We start from the raw sequence: 26828 nt of genomic DNA, 5'->3' as shown, positions 1-26828 counted from the left end.
TTCACTGCATTAGATCCTTTTTTAAATGATAATCATCTAAGTAATCTTCCAGATAAAATCAAATCTTATCAATCAACCATTTCAAATGTTTCAGGCAAATATTTCCCTCCCGTTGTAGTGTTTGATCACTGTGTTCAGGTCCGTCCAAACTCTTCGATCAGAATACCGACAAAAATAATCACAGAATTCCATAATAATCGTTTCAATTTTAGGGTCGTCATGGCAATGTGGGTGGAGTCAGTCGCTCTTGTGTAGGAATACGTATCTAGAATGAGACGCTACGATCCTATAAACGGATCCAAATAAGGAGATAAAGGTTTAGCGGCTGTAAATGGTGGGGATGGACTACCTTTCTTCAGCATCACCTGCAACCCTAAAGAAGCTTGAGCTGTTAACAACATCTATGAGAACTATCTGGTGACGCCAGCAATGAGGGCACCTTTTTTCTGCTTGTGCGTAAATGCACATAAAGAAGTACATATCTTCAATCTAAATGTCCAAAAACATTTTCTGATCCTTTGTGCAGTTCACATCTGTACAACCATTCAGACATAAAGTCAGGCACATCTTCCTTGCTGCAGAATATAGCAGCAGAAGAAGAAGAAACATACCCCTCAAATGAGCAAATGATCTGCAGAATTATCCAGTCAGGCAAAAATGAACTTAATTATACTTCCATCCCCAAAGGAATCTTAAAGGGGACCTATTCTGAAAAACATGTTTTTTCTTGCTTTAACATATATAAAGTGGTCTCCCCTCAGCCTGCCAACTCAGAGAAGGAGGAAAGCAACCAAATTCTGCAGTGTCTGTACAGCCGCCCGGATGAGCCGTCCAGTGTGATGTGGATCTACGAGCCGTTCAGATTCTGCGCATTTTCGTTACGTAACCAAAATGCAAACCACGTCCACAACTATAACACCGTGTAACTGCATGCGAGCGTCCAACTATCGCATTGCACTGCGTGACATCAGACGCTCTCTGTCCATCTCCCTCCAGCAGCTGCCACTTTATTGAGGTTTTTGTAGTGAAATGAGGAGGAATCATAGAGATAACTTCTCATTTAACTAACTGGATCAGCCGTTCCTCATCCGTGACTGTTTCCTACAGCGCTTTCAACCGGCTTTCAACGCGAGCGACAGGAAGAAAATAGAAGCAGGGCGTCCGACAAATGTTCAGCTCAAAACGGCGCGCCGCGCTGCGGCCAGTTAGGACAGTCCAATAGAAAATAAAGCAATGGAATTAATTTTGTCGGTGACGCTTGCTCACATCGCATGCAGTTATGACACGGTGTAACAAACCGGAGCTTCCGCCATTTTTTCGTAGTGGCGTATCGCGTCATTCAGGCAGCCAATCAGCACAGAGCCTCATTATCATAGCCCCGCCCACTCAGAATTCCTCATAGAGACTGAGATGCTGCAGACATGGCTCAGAGGCTGAATTTCGAATTTATTTAGCAAAAAAAATCAAAAGCTTGTTTTTAAGACATCCAAGGCCTGTTTAAAATAGGTATTAGATGCCATAATAGGTCCCCTTTAATTGATGGAGAAGATGATATTGATCTAATATAAACATGCATTCATTGAATAATTAGAAAAAAACTGAAAAATAAATTAAAAAGTATACAAAGAGGAAGAGAGAGAACAGTATCAAAGCAGCATGTTATTTGTAGCCATTTAACTGAGCTGATGATGCAGCGTCTCCAGGTAACGATCCAGTATCCCAGATGCAGATACGCTCCTTCACACTCCCACACCGGGCTTACACCATCTCTTATACGCTGCATATCCCTAACCCCTCGAGTTCCACACTTGTGAAGCTTTGCGATGAGACAAACACCAAGTCGGTGGGTAAAATGGGATCTGCTTGGGCGGACGCGCCTTTGACCTCCCAGCTGGACAGTTGAGGGATGAGGCAGCTTTTCCTCCCTGACCCTTGACCTTTTATGAAGTCATTTCAAACCAAACCACTTTTATCTAAATGCACGCTTTTTGTCAAAATGTGATATTTTGTTGTTTGATGGGAGACGCTTTTTTTACTTCACTCTCTTTATTTCACAGATTAAGTTGTTTTTCAGGATTTTTTCCTGCTCACCGTGAGGTATCCAACTTTTTCACCTGTATGCGGAAAGACGTGTATCTTTTAAAACAACCTGGGAACTACATTTCAAGCTCTTTCAGTCCTTCAACACACCCTTTCACTCAACTGTCAAATTTCAGTCATAAATTATGTCAAATAAGCAAAAAGAGAAAAAAAAAGGGTGATTAAGAGAAATAGAAGGAAGGATGTGGATCGAGTCAATATTGACATGAGAAGTGTGTTTGGATGTCTTTGTCTGCAGGCAGGTACTGCCGTGAAAAAGCCACATTACACACATTAAACACTCACACAGTCACCTGTGTTCACACAGAAATGAGGGCAGAGCACACAACGGAGGGTGGGGACCGGGGCCGGGGCCGGGGCCGGCGTGGGCCGGTCCCTGGAGGACTCCAGCGCTGACCGGGCTCCGGGCAGGGAGCGGCCCACGAAGGTGAAGCAACTCTGCCCGGCGCTTTCACGGCACATGCCAGTCAAAGCCGAGGGAGTGCTTTAACACTCCCGCTCCGACTGATTACAACATTGCAGGGTTTAATGATGGATGTTAAGTTGAGCTCTTAAGTGTTTATAGTGTCTACAGGTCAGATGTTGCGTCATGTTGGAAAACCGGTTCATTTGTCGACTGAGCGCTTTTGTCTGTCGGCGTCTGAATCAGCGCAAAAACAAAAAAAACCCGTCATGCTGCTTTTTCACTTTTACAACAAGCCCGCGGGGAGAGTAAATATAACACAATGACTCCTGGGAAACATTACAATGACATCTAACTCCTGCACACACAGATGAAATCAAAGGCTCTGTACCTTGGCCTCCTCGTTCACGTCCCAGGTAAAGGAGATGGCGTTGTAGGCGATCTCCTCAATATTTCCGATTGTGTTGAAACTCTCCTTGTAATCAGCTGTGGGGACAAGCAGACGCTTTAGTTCTCCACGGCCTCCAACGTACGCGCTGCTATACTGTACATGCACGCTGGCCAGCGGTGCCAAGCATAAATAGGTCATAAAAGACTAAATCTGGTAGTCCTTGTTTGTTGAGATAAGCAATTAAATGGCACGCTTCAGTTTTAGGAGATAAAGCCTTATCTGCCTGAGCAAACAAACTCTCGGGCTTCAAAGGCATTAGGAGGAAACGAGGGAGGCTGTTCGTCTCCAGGGGAGAGTCAAAGTGCACAAGTGGGTCCACTGGTATGTATGCCGAGGACCAATCAGCCATCTTACTACCAAAAACAAACAAGGTATTGTAAAAAAAGAAACAAGGGGAACAAAGACTGTTTTGATGGAAAACATCTCAGTTGATCGTTTAACTGCAATATCTCGTGGGCTTTTCCAGAAAGGAAATGTTTATCTGCTTTGCACCTCTCAGAGCATCCTCCATTCTCCTGATCGCCCATTTCATCAATACTTTTAGTTGTTGTAGCCAGTACTTGAGGGGGGATGAGGGTGGATGGCATCCCCCCCTGAAATAAAAACGGTCCAAATCATCCCCCCTGTAAAACTGCCATCCCCCCTTTCCATCCCTTATGTCATTTCATCAATGAATGAGGTTTTACTGCTATTTCAACATTTAGAGTCATCACCAGAAAAATAACTTATTTGACAATTTTCACCTGTTTCAAGTAAATGTTCACTTGAAATAAGTAGAAAATCTGCCAGTGGGACAAGATTTATCTTCTTATTACAAGCAAAAAAATCTTGTTCCACTGGCAGATTTTTCTACTTATTTCAAGTGAAAATCTACTTAAAACAGGTGAAAATTGTAGTTTTTTCCAGTGATGAGTCTTGTTTTAAGTGTAATGAGATTTTTTTTACTAAAATGAGACATTTTAACTAGAAATAAGACAAATATTCTTGTTAAGATTTTGAGTTTTTGCAGTGATCCATTTTACTTATCCTGTGAAGGACAGAATCATATTGATAAGTTCAGAAAACTGTTTTTATTTTTGTGTTTTGATGTATTTCATGTAAGCCCAGTGGATATTTAAAGCTTACAGAAGGCTGCATTTAACTGCTGCTATGTCATTCCTGCAGTATTTCTGCAGGTGTTTTGGTCACTGCTATTATTTATAATATATTATATTATTTGTAATCAGCACAAATGATCTGTCTCCATATGATAAAATCCACCATCCCCCCTGATTTGTTTTTTACAACTCGAGTTCTGGTTGTAGCTGGGTCTACCCAGCTGGGTCTCTGCATTACCAGACACTCCCAGTGAAAAAGGTTTGTCTGCATCTCTGCACATATCTCTATCTGCAGATGCATGGAAACATAAATAAATCAGCCCTCTGGGTCATTCTTCTAATTCTTCTTCATCCACGTCTGCCAGTAATAACTCATGAGAAGAAGAAGCGGCACAGTGATACAGCAGATGTTTCACTCAAGGTGCCTCACTGTAAATCATGATGATCATTAAAAAAAGGTTTGAACCCACTGAAAAAACAATGATTCCTACCTAATTACGCATAGGTTTTCTATGAATAAATGTAACCTTTATGCGACTGGTTTTCAGCTCAGTCTTGAGTTTCTGTGCTGAGAGCTGCACAGCCACGTGATGCATGAGTTCTCAGGAATATTTGTTTATTTGTTTTTGCTCCAACCTTGTTATCGTGTTTCTCTTCATGTGTATCAGTGTTTATTTTGAATTTGCTGGATCTTCATTCCACTTCTCAGATCAGTAAATCACAGTTTTTTCATTTTAGATTCCCACTGATTGTTTGTCAGTTTTTTTTGAAAACCTGCCTCTGTAAATAAGCTGTTACTGCAACTTTACAGCTTCATTGTGTGTGTGTGTGTGTGTGTGTGTGTGTGTGTGTGTATGACTGCAGCCCAAAAGTTTGGGAATCATCTACATCATCAGAATCTACTGGCGTAAAAATGCCCCCAGAGGGTTTGATTGTAATCCATTTTATAGTTTTTTACATATTTCAGTTACATTTCAGTCGAAACTGTCCTGATAGGAAGGAATAAACTCCAAAACCCCCACAGCGATTTTGTTAATCACACAGTGACATCTGTGAGTTTAGCTTCTCTAGCATCTGTAACGATGTCAAATGTGAGATCACACAGGAATTAAGATTACCATCTAAACTGAGAAGGAGAACAAAAACAGACTTTGAGCAGACCAAGAGCGGTGAGGTGACGGCGTGGCCGGCCAGCATTCCTCTCCCTGTCCCAACAAGCTCCGCAGAGCAGCGTGTTTGTGTGTCTCCCACATTCCTCCGAATATCTGCCGGCCCAGCGGGCCCGGGCTTGTCGGACGTTAACCACCCACAACCGTCTCACACGTTCATTCAACGAGGCGCCGAAGCATCGGCTCAAACGCGTCAACCCAGCGATGAAAGGTCAACGCGATCGGCACGTTTACACCCGTGGAACGTGTTGTGAGAGGGAAAGTGACGCTGCCGCGTCTCACGTTTTTTAACAAATGGGTTTTCTGCTCAGTGTCCCCACAAGTCGAGGAAATTAGAGGATTTGTGTTGTTTCAGCGACACCTCGATATTAAGACATGCAGGTGTGTGTTTGTGAGTGTGTGAGTATGTCAGCAGCGCGTGACTCAGCGCGGTTACATGCACATCTAAATCAAGCTATTGGCAACAATCTAGCTAAGGATTAAACTGGAGGTTCAGAGAAATCCAAGTCTACATGCGCGAGAAGACAATTGATTATTGAGTGAGGTGCGTTCGACTGGGCGACGCTAGGTGGCGCCTCACGCACTTTCACGTTAGCGTTCTTCCAGTTCCTTCTTTGTTGTTCGTCTTCGTCTTCTCCTATTGTGTTTATATGCTGGCTTTTGCAGTATCCGATTGATATCGAAGTTTTAAGAGTCATGTATAGGGGCCCTAGACAGCTCAGTGGGTTGAGCCGGCGCCATTTGTAGAGGCTCTAGTCCTTCAGTGGACTCCTTGGATGCAAATGGAGGACTTGGACTATGCCGATGACCTGGCACTGCTGTCACACACTCAACATCAAATGCAGGAGAAGACCAACATCGTAGCAGCCACCTCAGCACAACTGGGACTCATCATCCACAAGGGAAAGACCAAGATCCTCAAGATCAATGCAGCCAACGCCAACGCAATCACGCTGGAGGGGGAAACACTGGAAGAAATCGAATCCTTCACCTACCTCGGCAGTGTAATTGACAAAGTGGGCGGCACAGACGCAGACGTGAAAGCACGAACCAGGAAAGCACGCGCAGCATTCGTACAACTACGGAACATCTGGAACTCCAAAGAACTTACCACCAATACCAAAGTCCGATTCTTTAACACCAATGTCAAGGCAGTACTCCCATACGGAGCAGAAACATGGAGAACTACAGCTGCTACCACCAAGAAAGTACAGGTCTTTATTAACAGCTGCCTAAGGAAGATCCCCCACATCCGATGGCCAGACACCATCAGCAACACTGAACTCTGGGGGAGAACAAACCAGCTGCCTGCGGAAGAAGAAATTAAGAAGCGCCGATGGCGCTGGATAGGCCATACCCTGCGAAAGTCCACAAATTCCATCATAAGACAAGCCCTTAAATGGAACCCACAGGGTAAGCGGAAAAGAAGCCCAAGAAACACCTGGCACAGAGAACTGGAGGCGGACACCAACACCATGAAGATGAATTGGACCCAACTGGAGAAAACGGCTCAAGAGAGAACAGAGATGCCTGGAGATCACTTGTTGATGGCCTATGCCCCAGAAGGGGTAGTAGGCGTAAGTAAGTAAGTTCTTCTTCTCCTAATGTGTTGATATTCTGGCTTTCGCAGTGTCCGATCGATATCGAAGTTTTAAAAGTCATGTATAAGGGCCCTGGATATCTCAGTGGGTTGAGCCGGTGCCATTTGTACAGGCTATAGTCCTTGTGCAGGCAGCTTAAGTTTGAGTCCCGGCCTGTCGCTCTATGCTGCAATGCCCCCCCCTCTCTCTCTACCCGCCTCCTCTGTACCTACTTTCTCAATAAAGGCCACTAGTGCCACAAAAACCTTAAAAAAAAAGCCATGTATACAAGTTAGCCGGGCTGTAGTGGAACTGAACTGAAGCTCTTGAGATCGAGCTTTTAGTGCCAGATAATGCTTCCTAATCCGAGTTATTTCGATATGTATACCCAACCCCACGGTTAGCCGAGCTACTGACTACCACCTTCCGGAAGTGACGATACCGCGGGAGCGGGAATAATAACAGTCACGGCATCACAACAACACGGTAACAGAAGAAGAGGCAGAGTCTTCTCTTTAACATGACCAGGCTTAATATGTACGACATCTACAGAGCTGCTGCATCCTTAGCGTCTTTTTTCGCACATAGTTGTCCTCCTTCGCGCTTGTTTACTAATTACCGGAAGAACGCCAACGTGAAAGTGCATGTGGTGCCATGTAGCGTTGCATCATAACCTCACTCAATAATCGATTGTCTTCTCGCGCATGTAGACTTGGATTTCTCTGAAACTTTAGTTTAATTCTTAGTTAGATTGTTGCCAGTGTGAGTGTTTTCTCGTCTCTCTGCCGCAGGGTGGACGGCAGCTTCCCCGCCACAGGCTGACAGCACGGTGGAGGCTGGTTGGTCTCAGTCTGGTCACGTTTGTTCTCTGAGCGCCGCCGACCTTCACAACATCCTCTTTTACCTCGTTACTGGGCTCTTTCTCTGTTTAATTCAGGTGTTTCAAGCGGGGCTCCACGAGCTTACCGATGTCCAGGACCCGCTGTTTGGCCGTGTGCTGCCGGGAGTGCCAGTACTTCCAGTATTTGAGTTGTTCATCTCGGTTCTTATCTTCGCTGAAGACCACCATGATGACGCTCTGAGAGAGAGGAGGGACCGAGAAGACCGTCAGGGGTTTGAAACTGAGCTTTGAGGACAGAAAATGCCACACAGAGCCAGTTAGATGTATATGACCACGTCTGGGACAAGGGAAACTATTCAGGACATGATGGTTTCATGAACACCATGGCGGGGTCAGCTCGTATCCTGTTATGTTACTGCATGCACTGCAAAAACTCAAAATCTTACCAGGAATATTTGTCTTATTTCTAGTTAAAATGTCTTATTTTTAGTCAAAAGATCTCATTACACTTAAAACAAGACTCATTACCAGAAATATAACTTGTTATTTGACAATTTTCACCTGTTTCAAGTACATTTTCACTTGAAATAAGTAGAAAAATCTGCCAGTGGAACAAGATTTATCTTCTCATTACAAGCAAAAAAATCTTGTTCCACTGGCAGATTTTTCTACTTATTTTAAGTGAAAATCTACTTGAAACAGGTGAAAATTGTTGTTTTTTGCCAGTGATGAGTCTTGTTTTAAGTGTAATGAGATTTTGACTAAAAATTAGACATTTTAACTAGAAATAGGACAAATATTCCTGGTAAGATTTTGAGTTTTTGCAGTGTGAAGCTGAATGAGTTTTTCATCTTCACTAATGTTTGCTAAAAGAAGCAAATATATCAGCTGATAACCTTTAACCATAACATTGTTAGTCTACAGAACAAGACTTAAGGTAATCCACTATATTTTAATCTGGATCCAGTTAAGTGGCGCTGACTTTACTAGACCGATATCCTCTCACGTCACTCATTCACCGTACTTTAGTCTATTTTCTTTAGCAATCTGAATAAAAACGACAGCGTGCAATATTGTGTTTTTAAATGAGGAAGGAGCTGCTCACCCGGACTTTACTGATGGGATGGCGGAGCCGCTTGTTGGCGCTGAGCTCGTTGAGGGTGACGGCGTAGAACTGGCCTTTGTTCAGGTAGGTCATCGGCCCTTCACCCTGCTTCTGACGCAGCGAGCGCGTAGCGTCCAACGTGTACTGGAAGCTGTCACTGCAACACACACATACACACACACACAAATCTGTAATGACTATCAAAGCTCCGATACGGTTTTGGTTTTTTCTTACACTTTATAGCACTTTATAGCATGGTTGAATGGACGTTAATATTTGTTGCAAAAGCATTACTGGGTAAACTACCGGTGTACATATCCAATTTATTAAAATATTACTCTAGTATCTATAACACTAGATCATCAGAGAAAATTCTCCTCATGGTCCCAAGCACTCGAACAGAGTTGGTAAATCGGCCTTTTCCTTTTATGCACCGCAAGTTTGGAATGAGCTACAACACATACTCAACTTGAAATATTTACCCTCTCTTAACATGTTCAAACATATGTTAAAATCAGTTTTCACACAACAATGTCATTGTTTTTAATCAAGTGCCATTATTTGTCGTGAATTCTTTTTAGCTTTCTGATCCTTGTATGTTTTATGTTTGCTTGTTTCTTGTTTTGATATGTTTTTATTTTTTGTAAAGTTACTTGTCCTTGTATGTATTTTATTTTATATGAAACTGAATTTATTTTTCTGCCGCCATCTTGACCAGGACTCCCTGGCAGAAGAGATATTGTATCTCAATGGGACTTTCCTGGATAAATAAAGGATAAATAAAAAAATTAAAACTTTCCAGCTGTACTCCTACAGCCCCAAAGCGCTTTACACTGTAGACATTCACACACACACACACACACACATTCACACACACATTCACACACCGGTTGTCGGCGGAGCTGCCATACAACGTCGCTGGCCTGACAACTAGGAGCAACCAGGGGTTCAGTGTCTTGCCCAAGGACACTTTGAGGACACAGGAGGAACTAGGGCTCGAACCACTGACCTTCAGGTTCATGGCTAACGCTTTACCAACTGAGCCTCCTACCCCGTTTCTTACGCTGCTTCATTGCTTCACTTCCTGAGCATCCACACCTCAACTGTGATCACAAGCACACAAAGCCTCTGGGCAGTGACTTACACTCCCTCCTGGTGAAATACGAAGTCCTCCGTGGGCTGCGAGGAAGGTGAGCGGTACTTCTGTTGAGAAACACATGAAAAACAGAGAAAAAGGAAATCAATGATGACAAGTTTGCAATATTAAAAAACTTCTCAGCAGAAGTGATTTAAGGGGAAGAGGACAGAATTACAGCGACCTGTCTGTTTGTAGCTTGTTACTGAGACCGTGAGACTGTGAAACCGTACACGTCCGTTTTCACGTACAACTGAAAGTCAACGCCATCGTTTCGGATCAGACGACCTTTGTACTTATGGTTTTGCTTTTCCTTTTTTAACTTGTCTACTTTTGACAGCTGATAGTGTCGATCCTCTGCACTTTAGTCTGTTAAGGATCTTGCTAAGTACTGGCATGCACATGTTTGGACACCCCCCGCTGTGTGGTTTATGTCATAACATGTCATTTCCTAACGGGGTCAGAGCGGCGACAACGAAACTGCCGCTGGTCTTCGGAGGTTAAAGCAGCACAATGTAACTTTCAGCTTTTGTTGAGTTTGGCGGCTCCTTTGGACAAAAGCGGTAGTGCTTTACCAGAAAGAAAACTACATTTCCCATGAGCACCAGCGCGTACTGCCGGAAAGATCCTGTCCCCGTCGCTGCATTTGTTTTGATGAGAGAAGACGGGACGGACTTTCAAAACTACTTTTCTGTTTTCAGCGGTCGTTTGCAGGATGGATAATGAAGAGGTAATGTATCTATTTTTGGCTAAACAATATAATATGACGATGTTGAAAAACACTAAGTTCAACTTGGTTTTATTAAGTTGTTTCAGCGAGATAATGCGCCCTACAAACTCATACGCTCTGCACCTTTTTCCTGTCACGTTTTTTAGAGGGACTTCGTCATAAACTAGTAGTCCAACATACTTACTGACAAAATAAAAAAATACTTTATAACCTGTGAATAACTGAATGTTTTGCAGATCAGCCCTTCACAATTTTACAGTTCTCAGGAAAAATACTAGAAACCAAGACGAATCCCCTGTATGTGAAAACATTCTAATTTTGATTCTTATTGAACATAGAACTCTACATTTACATTTGTATCATAACAATTCTGTCTCTTGTTTTATCCCCATAAATCTCCGTCGGTCGGACATCCCTCCTCGTCTTTCAGCTCACGCCAGCGAGTGAACGCCGGGCCAATGTTTATTCTTGTCCGGGCATATTTTTTTAAATTTGTATTTATTTTTTTTGTCCGGGCATTTAGCTTGTTACTCTCCCGCTTTCTTTTTTCGCCTCCTCCTATAAAACTTTTATTTTCTTCGGTTTTTTCGCTGCTTCAGCCATGATACCAGCTTCTGCTGAGCTCTGCGCTCCACGCCCCGCCCAGCTTTCGTTTCAACTACGAATCTGGAAGGAGGGGGGAGTGACGTATGCCGTAAAGCAGTCAAAGCCGTAAAAATGTGTAGTTTTTTAGTGTGGCAGGGTTCCTACCATGCTCCTCAAAGTTACATAGTGCCAGTGAAGGCGATACAGACCCCTCAGACCATGACAGAGGTTCATTAAACCTGTTGGAAGTTGATGTACCATCACAATGACTTTGGAAATATTATATTAAAGTGGAAAAGTTACATAGTGCTGCTTTAACGCTACCATGTTTACTTCTGGGAATGCAACATACACAGTCGCAGCGGTTTTGACACCGTTTCTCTGTTTTTCCATCCTCCAGCTGTGGCTTTCAAAGCAACAACATCTGTCCACATCTGTTCACATGTGTTCACATCTGTTCCTCTCCCTCTCACCCCGTCCGGCTGCTCCTCAAACGGGCTGTCGGGTGGACTCTGCTCGTCCTCTTTGGCGTAGGAGTTGTGGTTGACGGTGGTGACCTCGTAGGGACTCTGCTCGTACACCACCCGGGCCGGCTCCTCCCGCTCCACCCTGTAGTGCAGCCCGCCGCCTCCCGCCATGAAGATGGGGGCGTACACCTCGGCCTTCACCACCGCCACGCCGGGAGAGTCTCCGTCGGCCGACGCCAACTCCGTGGAGCAGCCGAGCTGCTCCCGCTTGCTCTCCTGCTGCTCCATGTTCAGAGACAGGTTGACGGGGACGGACTTGAGGACCTGGACTCGGTTGTCCGTCTCGCCCTCGTTTTGAGCGCCGGGGTTGGTTGGCAACATACTTCTGAGTAGAAAAAAAACATGGATTACAAAGCTTGGCATACTTATTAGATTTGTATTTAAATCAGTGAGGAGTTGGTTTTCGGGAGGAGTTCTCGCGAGGGCTGAGTTCTCGCGAGATGTGGTAGGAGCACGAGGTACACAGAGACAGCAGCAGCATTCAATGTCGAGCTGAAAAATATACTTTTGGTTATCAAACAAATAGTAAATTGTACAGTAAGTGAAAACTTATTCAACAGAGAGGTTACATAGATATAAATAATCTGGATCAGGAAGAAACCATAGAGTCCCTGCAGGAGTATATGGAAGAAAGTTACAATCGAATTGTAATGGGGAAAAAAGACGCAGCTACCCCGAACGCCTCATCGTCAAAAAGATCCCGGGACGAGAAATCACCTGGAGCCGTCTCCCCCCCAGGTAACACCACTACAGACGCCCTGCTGTCCATCGACGCCCGGCTAAGTGGCTTTGAGAACCGTCTGTCCCTCCTGGAGGTCTTGCACAGGGAGATACAAGCGCTCCAGACCTCCCTGGAATACAGCCAACGGCAGGTGGAGTCGCTCGCGGCTGAAAACCGGGATTTAAAGGAGTCGGTAAAATCTCTGACAGAGGGGATGAGCCAGCTTAAAAGGGACAATAAGACCATGAAAGAGGCAAATTTAGACCTTCAAAGTAGAAGCATGCGGGACAATTTAGTATTCTCTGGGATCCCAGAAAAACCTGATGAAGATCCGGAAGCAGCTGTTCATGATTTCATCCGCAACCACCTGAAGCTTCCCGAAGACATGGCGAATTCCATCACGTTTCACCGCGTCCATCGCCTTGGAGGAAGAAGATCGGAAGCCCAGAGACCCAGACCCATTGTTGCCAAGTTTGAACACTTTAAGCAGAAAGAGCAGGTTCGGAGACAGGGGCCACAGCTGCGCGGACTGCCGTTCTCCGTGAACGACCAGTTCCCCCGGGAGATCCTGGACCGTCGCCGAGTCCTCTTCCCGGTCCGGAGGAGGCTCATTTCGGAGGGATGTCGGGCTGTCATCACCGTGGACCGGCTGTACGTGAACGGGGAGCTTTACCGGAACCCCAACATCACGCCCTGGCTCTTCTGAGAGATAAGTACAATTTGCCTTTTTTTCCTTTCTCTTTCTGGATCAGATATAGCTTTATAAACATTTGATAATTAGTTAGAGAGATAGCTTTATAAACACTGGGTGATTAGATCAGATAAAGTTTCATAAAAATTTTCGGCACATATTAAGGTATTTATAATTTTTGATCTGCTAGTCTCAATGAGTTACAGTCACACATCGGTGATCGTTTCTTTTTTTTCTTTTCTTTTCCCCCTCTTCTCTATCTCTTTTTCTGTTTTCTTTTTTCTTTTAATTATGGTTAGAATTATTTCCCTCCCCCTCACCCCACCCCAATTGTCACACTTCTTTTTTCCTCTTTCCCTCCATGTCTCACTCTGCTGCACTTTCCGGTTGGTTAATTGGTACAAACATACATTTAGATTAACATGGCACACACACATCCAACTCCTGCAACATTACCATTTACATATAATGTTATTTTCAGTGATTGGATTATGGATAAATTAAAGTTTGTCACCTGGAACGTAAACGGGGCCGGGAACACAGTAAAGAGATTAAAACTTCTTAATCAAATTCAAACTCTGCAAGCAGACATTGTTTTACTACAAGAAACACACTTAGTTAAAGCTTCAGCAGATGCATTGGCCACGCCAGAATTTCCGCACGCTTATTCCGCCTGTTACAACTCCAGACAAAGAGGGGTAGCAATTCTCATTAATAAAAGAGTAAATTTCACTGTAAAGGACACACACATTGACTCAGAGGGTAGATATTTAATTTTAGTCTTGCAAATTCAAAGCTTGAATTTATGTATTTCTAATGTATATGGTCCAAATGTTGATGACTCCTCGTTTTTTCACTCTTTTTTCACCTCACTTTCTGCTCACCTAGACAACACAGTCATCATCGGAGGAGACTTCAACATGGTTCTGGACCCTGGAGTGGACAGGCTCAGTAATGCAGGCGGACACAGGAGTTGGCAGTCAGCAAGTATTGTTAAGCAATACATGAATGATCTGGGTCTTTGCGATACATGGCGCTCTTTACACCCAACCCTTAGGAACTACACTTTTTTCTCAGCCGTTCATCACTCATACTCTAGGTTAGATTATTTTCTAGTCAGTAGCTCTCTGATGAGAGATATCTCAGAATCACAAATACACCCAATCAATATTAGCGATCACGCACCTGTTTCTTTCACTCTGGGGAAGAGGGGGAGCGTATCATCCTCCAAAGTTTGGAGATTTAATACATCATTACTCAAAGACCCCGACTTTACTAACTTTTTTAAGAAAGAATGGGACATTTTTTTGCAAATTAACGACCAGCCGGAAATATCAGCAAGCGTTCTATGGGAAGCTGGGAAAGCAGTAATGCGAGGCAAAATAATTTCCTTTTCGTCAAATAAAAAAAGAAAAGACAACTTAAAAACAAAAGAATTAGAAGGTGAAATAAAGACGCTAGAGGAGGCCTTCCAGACTTCTGCAGATGAACGTATCCTTAGCAAAATAAGGAAAACTAAAATAGAATTAAATAAAATAATTGACGCAAAAACGCAGTTTCTAGTACAAAGGCTTCGCCTGGAAAACTTTGCACATGCTAACAGATCAGGAAAATATTTAGCCAATCAATTAAAAATAAACAAAGAAAAAACAACCATAACATCTATTAAGGACCAGTCAGGGGAAGTTACACATGATCCCTGTTTAATAAATTCAATCTTTAGAGACTTTTACTACAAATTATACTCGTCACAAATTGAACCATCTGATCAATCCATTAATGAGTTTCTTGGAGAAATTAACCTGCCAAAGTTACATCAGGAACAGGTTACGAATTTAGATTCACCACTCTCAATAGGAGAACTCCATGAAGCTCTTCAACATATGCCCAATAATAAAGCTCCGGGCCCAGACGGTTTCCCAGCTGAATTTTATAAGGAATTCTGGAGCATATTAGCACCAACGTTTTATAAAATGATTCTAAATATTAGGGAAAATAAAAGCTTACCCTTAAATATGAACTCTGCTAATATTAGTCTTTTATTAAAACCGGATAAAGATCCCTTGCTCCCATCGAGCTACCGCCCAATTTCATTAATAAATGTAGACCTTAAAATAATTAGCAAGGCCCTTACTGAACGTCTGAAAAGAGTCACCCCTTCTATTATACATCCGGATCAAACAGGCTTTATTAAAGGTAGACATTCCTCTACTAATATTCGCAGATTATTAAATATTATAGATTATTCCAGTATCAATAAACAGGAAACTACTATTATATCCTTAGACGCGGAAAAAGCATTCGATAAGGTAAATTGGAAGTTTCTATTGGCAACCTTACATAAATTTGGATTTGGTGAATCTTTCATTGACTGGGTAAAAATATTATACAGCTCTCCCAAGGCACGTGTAAGGACAAATGATCAAATCTCTACAAGTTTTACCTTGCAAAGAGGCACTAGACAGGGTTGCCCTCTATCTCCCTCATTATTTGCAATATTTATCGAACCTTTAGCAGCAGCTATTAGACAAAATCAAAATATTAAAGGTATACAATGCAAAATAGTAGAGCACAAAATAAGTCTTTATGCGGATGACGTACTCCTCTTCCTCCAGAACTCACGATCTTCACTATCACAGACAATTGCACTTATAGAGGGATTTTCATCTCTGTCTGATTATTCTATTAATTGGTCTAAATCCACCGTTTTGTGCGTGAACTGCAATTTTAGGAATATATCCAATACTCAATTACAATCAGGGAACATTAGATATTTAGGCATAAACATCTCCCCTAGGCTGTCAGAGTTAATAAAATTAAATTATGTTCAACTTATAAAGAAAATAGAAGATGATCTTGCTAGATGGAGCTCTCTCCCCATTTCACTCATGGGTAGAATAGCCACCATTAAAATGATGGTTTTACCAAAAGTAAATTATTTTTTCTCAATGATACCATTCAAACCCCCTATTTCCTGGTTTAAATCGCTGGACTCAGGTGTTTCAAAATTTCTGTGGAAAAATAAAACTCCACGCATTAGTTTAAAGACATTGCAGAAATCTAAAGAATATGGAGGTTTAGAGCTACCTAATTTTCAGTATTACTTCCTTGCCAATAAATTACAGTATATTGTAAAATGGTCAAAGGATCATCCTTTAGATAGTCAATGGCTGGACTCAGAGCAAGTGTTTTGCAACGAACTAGAAATCTCAGAGTTACCATTTATTAGTCAAAGTATCAAACGTCATCAATGTTTCAAAAGCATTAATATTAGCACAACTTTATCAGCTTGGTGGGAATTTCTTAAAGTAGCTAAAATTTCACTTTTTCCATGTGACCGTACACCCATATGGAACAACCCAGACATCGTGAAAAATGATAAAAAGATGGTTAACTTCGTTCAATGGAGAGATCAAGGAATACGGTATTTACAGCACGTAATTGTAGGAGGACAGTTTGTACCTTTCAATACACTTATGGTTCAATACGGAGTTAGCAGGAGTAAATTTTTAGAGTATCAACAACTCAAGGCCATAATAAATAAAACATACAAAATTAGACAATTAGACTTACAACTTCCCGCTAAGATAATAGATTTATTAAATCTAAGCAATTTAAAGTTGTTATCAAAACTTTACAGGTTAGTGTCTAAACTGGACGAGTCAGTCTCTCTCCCGATCTCCAAGTGGGAGGCGGATCTCTCTCTGAATACCGACCAGCTTTCTTGGTCACAAATATGCTTAAATACGTTTACTATGACTAAAAACCCAAACTTACAACTTATACAGTATAAAGTTCTTCATAGAATACATTATACTGGACAAAGGATGTTCCAGATGGGCTTTGTCACCTCTAATATCTGTTCACAATGCACAGAGAACACCCCAGATAATTATATGCATGCTTTATGGTTCTGTACACCGGTACAGAGGTTCTGGAAGGAGATTTGTGAGGATTTATCCACATGGATCGACCACAGAATCCCAGTGTGCCCCACGGTGTGTATATTAGGTCACCTGGGAGACACTCAAATAGATCCTAATTGGACACACCGGGTTCTCACTGCCTTATGTATCGCAAAGAAAACCATTCTAGTAAATTGGAAACAAAAATCTAGTTTATGTATTAACCATTTTAGGAATCTTTTATCAGATCATATTAGTAGTGAGATAATGTCTGCCTCCACTGAACAACACTCGGCTGAATTGCACTCTCTGTGGTCCCCGATTATTGGCTTCGTTACCTAGTGGGGGCGGGGGGGTGGTGATCTCGTAGCCCTTGGGGTTGGGGGTCGGCTTGGGGGGTCTGGGGCGCGGGCCTCTGGTGGCCCCTGGGGGGCGGTGGGTGGGGCCGCGGGGTCCTGTCCCTGGCCGGTGGGGGCCTTGGGGGCCTGTGGGGGGGGGTACCTCATGGCGGTGGGGGGGGTGGCTGGGGAGGGCTCGGGCGGGGGGCGGTGGCTTGGGCGTCTCCGGGCCCCCTGGGGGGGGCTGGGCCGTGGACGTGGGGGTCCCACCCGGAGGGCCCGGTCCTGCCTGGGTGGGGGGTGGCTGTCTGCGCTGGGGGGGCATTGCTGCCTTGGTCCTCCGTCGCTGGGCGGGGGCCGAGTGCCCCTGCGGATGTGGGGACTCCGTGACCCTTGGGGTGTCCGCCGGGGTGGCCTCGGGGGGGGGTGGGGCCGGGTCCGGAGACCGGGCCTCCCCTGACCGGGGGGCGCACGGGCGGGCGCGGCGGCGGGGTGGCGCCATTCCCAGGTATCTATGTCTTATGTTGTCAGTATGAATGGGAGGATGTTGGACCGTTTCCCCCTCCGTCTGGGGGCTCCGGCGGCTCCGGGGGCGCCCGTGGAGGTACGGTGGGGCCCTGGCCCGGCTCGGGGGGCCGGCCCCCGTCTACTGGATGGCCGGTGGGGGGACGCGGGTGTCTTATCAGGGCCAGCTTTGCTGGTCCTGCCTCCTGGCTTCGGCCTCCGCTCCCCCTCTTGCCCCCCCTACACGATTCATACGCACATAGGCGAAAGGCGGGGGGTCCGGGTCGTGGGGGGCACTGTCCCGCGTGGCCCGGCACTCCCCGCCTCACGGTTTTAACAGCAAACTAGACACTGCACATTCAACACTTTATAAATACACTTGACAAGGACACGTAGTTCGGGAGGGGGGGGGGTCGGTGTCAATCGATACTTGGCCCTCCCTCCTCCCTGTTTTTATGGCATTAAACACATGCACTCAACACAAGGGGCGGGAGGGGGTCCCACATCACCCGCGTTCCCTCACCGGCCTGGGCCTCGGACGGGTGGGTCGGGTTACCCGGGCCTGGCGGGGCCCGCCGTGCAGCCTGGGGTGCCTTCTGGCGGTGCTGGACCCCCCCGGGGAGGGGGAAACGGTGCGTGATTGTATGTCTGTGTCGGTGAGAATGCGGTATGGAAGGATCCTGCCATGGAGGATTTGAGCCTCCATTGGCAGGACATCAAAAACTTAATAATTTATCAATATTATATTATACAAAGATGGTTATTATTATTATTATTATTATTATTATTATTATTATTATTAGTATTATTATTATTATTATTATTATTATGTATAGTATATTATATTATTATTAGTATAGGTATCGGATAGGTGAATGGATGAATGAATGGGATGCCTGGGTCTGGGGCCCTCCGTTGTCGGGCCTGCGCGGGTGTCGCCTTGTTGGGGGGTTCCCTCTCTCCGGGCCCGTCTCCGGTCCCCCCCGCTGCCTCTACGGCGGGGCGCCCCTCTGGTCTTGGAGGGCCACTTTCGTGGGGGACGGGTGCGCCTGCCCGCGTCGGCGGCCGGGGCGGCTCTGTCTCTCCGGGCAGGCTGGCCCCCTGCCGGGTGGGGGTCGTTGGCCTGAAGGGTGAGGGCCTCCTGGCCGCGTGTCCGGCCCGGACCGGGTGGCCGGGGATTGCCTGGGTCGCGGTCCGCCGCCGCGGGATCCCTGGCTGCTTCTTTCCGCGCCGTGGGGGCCCCGCCCGCGGGCCCCCTCGGCCGCCGCCGGGCGGGGGGGGGGCCTCGCAGGCGGTGGGTTGCCTCCCTCCTGCTTCTCCCCTCTGTGGGGTTTGCCGGTGGCCTGGGTTCTGGGCTCTTCCTTGTCGGCCTCTGGTCTCGCGGGTGGCGGGGTCGCTCCCCCCCCTCCCCCACTATAGACACACTTCAGGTGGAGCTTTGTTTGGTTTATGACACACACACACACACACACACACACACACACACACACACACACACACACACACACACACACACACACACACACACATACACACATATAGTCATTTAGTCACATGCACACACACACACACACACACGCATGATCATATACATACACACACACACACATAGACATACACACTGGCTTGTTCACCTGCATGCTGGCTCTCTAGTTTTTGGGCTTAGGTAGCGGTAGCGATAGCTTAGCTCAGACTGCGATCAGATCTCAAGATTTAGGTCGATTGCTGTTCGTGTTTTGGTTGGCTCCGTGCCGGTTTCGTGCTTTGTTTGTGGTTTTTTGTTGCAGATTTCCAGTGCTTGACGTGTGTCTCCGTGTGTTCCTGCTTCCTGGATTGGCAGTGGATGTCGTCACCCCCCCCCCACCCCCTCCCCCCCCCAAAAAACAAAAAAAAAAAAAAAAAAAACAAAAAAAAAAAAAAAAAAACACTGGGTTTGTATGTGTATATTTATGTATGTGTACGCATATGTGTGCGTATATATATGTATATATTACATATAGTAATAATGCACATATATACACTTTTGGTTTCTACCGTCATGGTATCAATCAATAATATGTGTGCAGACAAGGTAAAAAAAAAAAAAAAAAAAAAAAAAAAAAAAAAAAAAAAAAAATAAATAAATAAATCAGTGAGGTAGTTTGTTGTGCGATGTCTTGAGCAGTAACTTTATCACCTTATCTCCATAAGAGCTGCCGGAGATGGAAACCAATTCTTTACTATTTGGTTCCTTATTTTGTTTTTCTTTGGTTCAAGGACATAAACGCAAGCTCAGACGCATACGTGCCTTAAGAAAAATAACACTTAATTGGATCATCTGGGGGGACATCGCTGAACAGAAGTTCTACAGGGATTGACGCGAGTTTTAGAGCGGTTGGAACTGGACAAAATATAAAATTCATGATGCAAACAACACAAAGTGCTAAGAAAAGCATCTCTCCAATGGACTGGATCAGTGCACCACCAGGCCAAACACTTCCACACCAACGACAGACACGATGAACAACTGGAGCCTACAATAATAATGACTATAATGATAAACTTATGGAGGTAAATCTGTGTCATCGGATTTTGAAAGAAAAAAGTGATTGAATTTCTAGCACTGAATATTTATGCATTGAAATGATGTATCTGAATGTTTTTCAATGTTAAAATATTAAGCTGCAAAAAAATTCAACTGCAAAAAATTCAACCGCAACATCCGTGGACCCAAGAAAAAGCAATCAATTCTAGATTTAAGATCGGGACACGAGTCACCCCAGTACAACTTGGGCTTGCAGGCTACCACAGTGACCGGATTTTAGCCATGTCCTATAATGATGGGGCTTCGTGAGTGTTTTAACTCTTCTTTATGCCATCAGTGTGGTTTGTGTCTGTAAGATTCAGTGATAGACAGCTGACATTTGTACATTTTGAGGTTGAATTTTTTGCAGTTGAATTATTTGCAGTTTAATATTTTAGCGTTGAAAAATATTCAGATACATTATTTCAATGCATAAATATTCATTGCTAGAATTTCAATCACTTTTCTCTTTCAAAATCCAATGATACAGATTTACTTCCATATAAACTCCCACATGTGGAATGAGCTCACTGCAAAAACTCAAAAGATTACCAGGAATATTTGTCTTATTTCTAGTTAAAATGTCTCATTTTTAGTCAAAGAATCTCATTACACTTAAAACAAGAGCCATTACCAGAAAAATAACTTGTTATTTGACAATTTTCACCGGTTTCAAGTAAATTTTCACTTGAAATAAGTAGAAAAATCTGCCAGTGAGACAAGATTTATCTTCTCATTACAAGCAAAAAAATCTTGTTCCACTGGCAGATTTTTCTACTTATTTTAAGTGAAAATCTACTTGAAACAGGTGAAAATTGTTGTTTTTCCAGTGATGAGTCTTGTTTTAAGTGTAATGAGATTTCTTTGACTAAAAATGAGAGAATTTAACTAGAAATAAGACAAATATTCTTGTTAAGATTTTGAGTTTTTGCAGTGCTGGAACATGATCTACGTACGTCCTTCCAAGCAGGAGGTTTTTTTTAAATGCTGTCAATCCTCAACTTTCCTGCACTAGAACATGACGACAAGCATAAGCAGCGTAACATTAGATAATCACTCAGACTGCAGAACCACTTTCCTACAGCCCAAGGTAAACGTAATGTAGTTAGGAACCGTACGTCCACCGATGTTATCACGGTGCTTTTGAACGTGATGCAGGATTGAAAAATAATATTCTTGGTTATTTATGAGGAAGAAGTAAACAATCAAACACAGAAGTGCCATTAAGGCCCTTTTGTTTTCCTAAAACCGAGAAGTCAAGTTGGTTCGACAGTGGTTCACTGAGCGCCCCAACAGTTACGTGAAAAAAGTTATGTTTTGCATAAATGGAAATGAGTGGGTGTTTTTTTCTGTCTTGTTGCGTGTCAGCGAGTAAATAACAGGATTTAGTTCTAAACGCAGGAGCACACCTCTGGTTTCCCATCACCGGTGGGTTTCTGTGTGGACGCGGACCCGGCTGCTCCGTTCATCCAGCATCAGGGGTCAATGTGCTCATGCGGGAACATTTCCTCATTTATTATACCCAGAGTGCTCATCTTAAATCACTAAAAGGTTTAAGGTGCCTCGTTTGCTGTCATAATTGGGAGGGAAAAAACAAAAACCAAGGTTTTTCAAGGAGAACTGACTGAACTTTTACTTTACTGACCTCTTCTCCTGTTCCTCTGGAAGCTCCGCCGCTCTGGGAAATTGCAGAAGTCTCTTTTCTTTGGGCACCTGAAAGGACACCAGGAAGTTAACATTTTTAACCTTAACTTAAACCAACTTAAACGTGATTCCAGATCCTGTGTAACGTTTGTTTTTGTTCTTTAGGGACGAGGGTTCTTATACGTGATATATACCACCGTTTTATTTTATTGCCGATACTCGCTGAGGTGTGGTCACATAGTTCACTGCAAACACTCATTTCTAAGAGACTAAAAGGCTTGCTTCAAGAAGATTTGTCTCACTTTTAGTCCATGGGCCAGACTTTTCTGCCTGTTTTAAGAATTCAAGTCAAGAACATTTTTCTTAACCCGTTAGCAGAGTTATTTTAGCTTAATAGGAGACAGGTTTGTCTAGATTTCATAATATGAGGATTATTTCTAGAGGATCTGTTTTTGCAGAGTAAACAAACAGTGACTTCATTAATGGACAAACGTGGTCGCTTGTACACTCAGGTTCCACTGAAACAGGGACTGACAAGACCGATCCTCCAGGACAATGAATTCTTCCTTTTTGTCCTTCATGTGGTCTGAGTTCCTGACTTCCTGTGGGGTACGTCTCTCTTTCCCTTTGACTTAATAAACCGGGCTTTTTCACGTCTCGCCTCCTTTATGGGTATTTCAATGAAAATTCAGTTCCTACATTATTTTCCTACACATTGATTCACAGGGGTCTCCAACCTGCAATATGCTCTTTAAATGACGGACAGGATATTTTTAGAAACGTGTGCCACCTTCAGCCTTATGTAAGGAGCCTATTGCAGTTTTCCTGCTGGGATTTTCCCGCCAGCCTAAGATAACATCATATATATGATGTCTATGCGATAGATCTGGCTCAGTCCAACAAACCTTCCGGTACCACTTCTCCACCTGGAGATGCAAAACAGGAAGCTGCAAAGCAACATTGCATAACTTCCTGTGCTTTTTTTTACATTAACAAAGAAGTTTGTAAAAGTTAAAGGAATCAAAGGTGCATGGAGGTAAATACTCCCTCATCATGTTTTCAGCAGCATCGGTGAGTATTTCTGGGGCTGGTTTCAGAGTGACCCCACTCACGATGACGATGCAGTTACTTCTCAAACCTTGTAGTAGTCGTAGAGCAGGCCCAGGGCGTTGGCGCTGTCCTCGTCCCCGTTGATGCTCATCATGGCCTTGGTGGCCGCCGTCAGCGGGTTCTCCAGGTACGACCTCCATGCCTCGTCCTCGCTTGTGTAGGCGCGCCGCACGGCCGGGAACGAGGTCTCGTTGGGGACGACCACCACCAGACGCTTACTGAGGAAAACACACAAACACAAGCAGTTAAAGTCACGTGAATTGATGGATTCAAATCTCCGACACTGGAAAACATGTTTTCTGTCACTCGTCGTGTGTGATGAGGTTTGTATCAAAATTATCGATGCAGAAAAGGAAAATCCGAGGATTAACTGGGAACTCTGAAGCGGCTTCACGCCAGTTTTGTGTGTGTTTTTGTCTCTTTGCTCTTCAGTCCTACTTAAGTGGAGATCACAGAGTAGTTAAACACACATCGTGTTGCCACAACGCTTCTTCCAGCTCAGCCAATCACAGCTGGAGGCGCTCCGAGCAGCTCAGCTCGTACGGTAAACAACACAGGTATCACGCCACCGCATCATGGGAGTTATTATTCTCTATACATTTGGAGCAAGAACACAAGTCTTTAAAGTGGCCTTTTTTTTTTTCTTATTTCTATTTTTTTTACATCATCAGGGAATATCAAGAATTGGATTTTGATTGTGAATTTTCATACATCAAGCAGATATATTGTTTAAAAAGGATTTACTTGACATTTATAACTGTTTAATATCCAAATAAAACATCAAAAAGCAAACAGTTGCAGAAAAAGTGTTGAGGAGAGGCCTCATGTTGTACAGGTGTGTTTTTGTTTGTTGGTTTGTGCTATTTCCCCTTTTCAAAGTTTTGGCATCTTGCCCTGACAAGTGACCCCTCTTCTTTCATTGAGCTCAGGTTTATCACACCGCGTCACCATGGCAACCACGACATTTGGGTGGGGTTTATGTTCTGAGCAACACTGGGGATTTTTGCACAAACATGAAGGCAGCGTATCAAAATAACGGCAGACACCTGCTGCTGGCAGTGATGGGACGAGGCTGGAGACGAGGCTGGAGACGATGGAGACAGCAGCTCTGCCGGGACGGGGGTCAGCCCCAGGCAGCTGCTTCACGGCCCTTTTACTTGTTTTAATATTAACTACACAGATTTGAATCCAAGACATAAATATTACAGCTTCAAATTTGAAAATAATAAAAATGACCTTCAGGTGGAGAACAACTGATCTGTTTCATGAAGGAAAAGCAAATAACAAAAGAAAGAGATCCGTTTTAGTCATTACTAAGAAACTTGTTTTAAACAGTTTATTTTTATTTTTCATTATTAATAAACTTGTTTTAAACTATTTATTTTTATTTTTCATTATTAATAAACTTGTTTTAAACAGTTTATTTTTATTTTTCATTATTAATAAACTTGTTTTAAACAGTTTATTTTTATTTTTCATTATTAATAAACTTGTTTTAAACTGTTTATTTAGATTTTTCATTACTAATAAACTTCTTTTTAAACTGTTTATTTTTAAAATTACAGCCTTAAGAACTGAGTTCATTCAAAAAGCAGAGTTTGGTCATTAGATTGAGGTAATCATTATTATTATTATTATTATTATTATTATTATTATTATTATTATTATTATTATTATTATTATTATTATTATTATTATTATCATCATTATTATAATCATTATTATTATTATTACTATTATTGTTAGCAGTAGGAGTAGGTGTAATATTATCTATAATTGCGCAGTAATGCCTACTTTCAGCAGTACTACATCTCTTGAATATTTAATTTGATCTTTTTAAGGAACTAAAAAAGAAGTACAGTTAATTTCACGTCATTAGCACTTAAATAAAAACGTTTCCACAAGTGAAGGCCAAAGGCTTTACAATTAGTTTCCAATTTAAAAAGAATCCATAAAGCACGCTGTAGGCAATTCCTTAGAAGAGTTCAGGTCTAGACATCACTGTGATCATAAAAACTAGTATTTGCTCTTTAATTTTTTTTTTCCAAAAGTCACAAAAATGACAAATTCCGCTCTAATGAAAAGCACGGCTTTGATTCAGGCCTAAAAGGGTTTAATAATAGTCAGAAATAAACATCCACAGGTGATGGTGCAGGCAGGGGCCCGAGCCGGGCTCCCTGGAACAAACAGGTTGCTGGTGGATCTAAATGGAGGAAAACGCGCTCCTGCCTTCACGCAGAACCGGCTGATTTATGGTTCTGCGTTACACCGACGCAACGCCTACGCGTCCCCTACGCCGTAGGCTCTGCGTCGATTAGACGCGGGACCATAATTCAGGGTTCCAGATCCGTCTTTCCTGCGGCTCGATCACTTACTTGTCTGTCTCCTGTGACATAGTTTAGCTTCCTCTACGATCCTTCCTTGTGAAACTGGACTTTCAAGTCGGAGCAGGTACCAGAGCGAGTGAGCTGCCAGAAGTGGGTCTACAGGTAAGTCAACTTTTCCTCCTGCCCCTCTGCGGGACCGTCTCCCCTCCCGCGCCTCCACCTGCACAGGTAAACCGCCTTTGTCCCCCCCAGCAGCCAATCACCGGCCTCTGTCCCCGCGTTCAGTTTGTGCAGCAGATCAGGGCATATATCACCACGCACATATCCCGATGACATGCGTCGGATTATTTGCTTTTGCTCGCTTTGATGGCAGCAACTTTGGCTGAAATTCTTTCACTGCAGAAAGAACAGTGAGGGTGAGGCCGAGCCGGCCTCTGATTGGCTGCCGGGGGACGGAGCGGGGCTCCCATTGGCTCCCTGTGCAGGTAGAGGCCCACCTCACCTGGAAAAGAAATTAAAAAAATGTTCAGGGGGCAGAAGACAGGGAAACTCTGGCTGTTGCACACTAAAATAAACTCATGATCCCTCTTTTAAAGCGCATAAGAATATTGGAGTTGTCTGACGACACGGGAGACTGATCACAGTTCACCCTCCACCGACTTAACCTTTTCACCCTGGATCTCCATAATGACTTGCCTTTGTATGTGTTTGAGTGTGTGTGTGTGTGTGTGTGTGTGTGTGTGTGTGTGTGTGTGTGTGTGTGTGTGTGTGTGTGTGTGTGTGTGTGTGTCAGAGCAGACCCGAGGCAGGGAGGAGCCCTGCCATTAGCTGACACAATGCCATTGTCCCCTTAATGAGGCTATTGTATGAGGAGAATCCCAGTGTTTTAGGATTACCCTGACTGAGCAAACAGTGCATGTGTGTGTGTGTGTGTGTGTGTGTGTGTGTGCACGTGTGTGTTTGTGGTACTTCACAGGACCCTTCTGCGGCGACCAGTAATGATGCAGACCGCGCCACTTCTGAGGTCCTGGTCAGGTTAGGGTTCGAGCCAGGGTGGAGACGGAGATTAGGTTAAGCAATAGGGTGTGTGTGTGTGAGTGTGTGTTTCCAGATGAGTCAAGTGCTGCAGAATATATAAGATATGAGAAAAAGGACAAAAGATTTATTTTTTTTAAACTTTATTTTTAAAGATTTTTATATTTTTCACATTACAAGTAAAATGTAACAATGACATAACATTAAAAGCAAAGCAAAATAAAAGAAAGAAAAATAAAAGTGCACAGATTGTAACAACAGGTCAGG

General features: G+C 43.7%; 1 protein-coding gene across 1 annotated transcript in view; it reads right to left on the bottom strand.

The window, feature by feature from the left end:
- The window catches only part of grhl2b (grainyhead-like transcription factor 2b), a 32275-nt gene extending 6265 nt beyond the window's left edge, over positions 1–26010 (bottom strand). Inside the window, exons 1-8 of the mRNA XM_061742408.1 lie at positions 25575–26010; positions 23228–23417; positions 22091–22158; positions 11670–12048; positions 9891–9949; positions 8747–8903; positions 7767–7878; positions 2895–2989 (exon numbers count right to left, since the gene is read on the bottom strand). Of these exons, the coding sequence (XP_061598392.1) occupies positions 2895–2989; positions 7767–7878; positions 8747–8903; positions 9891–9949; positions 11670–12048; positions 22091–22158; positions 23228–23417; positions 25575–25594 (1080 nt within the window). The 5' untranslated portion in view covers positions 25595–26010. The remainder of the gene's footprint in view (positions 1–2894; positions 2990–7766; positions 7879–8746; positions 8904–9890; positions 9950–11669; positions 12049–22090; positions 22159–23227; positions 23418–25574) is intronic.
- Positions 26011–26828: the final 818 nt, after the last annotated feature.

This window comes from Cololabis saira, chromosome 15, assembly GCF_033807715.1.
Source record: "Cololabis saira isolate AMF1-May2022 chromosome 15, fColSai1.1, whole genome shotgun sequence".
NCBI classification, from domain to species: Eukaryota; Metazoa; Chordata; class Actinopteri; order Beloniformes; family Belonidae; genus Cololabis; species Cololabis saira.
The sequence above is the reverse complement of the archived record's forward strand: the minus strand, read 5'-3'. Positions and strand labels throughout refer to the sequence as shown.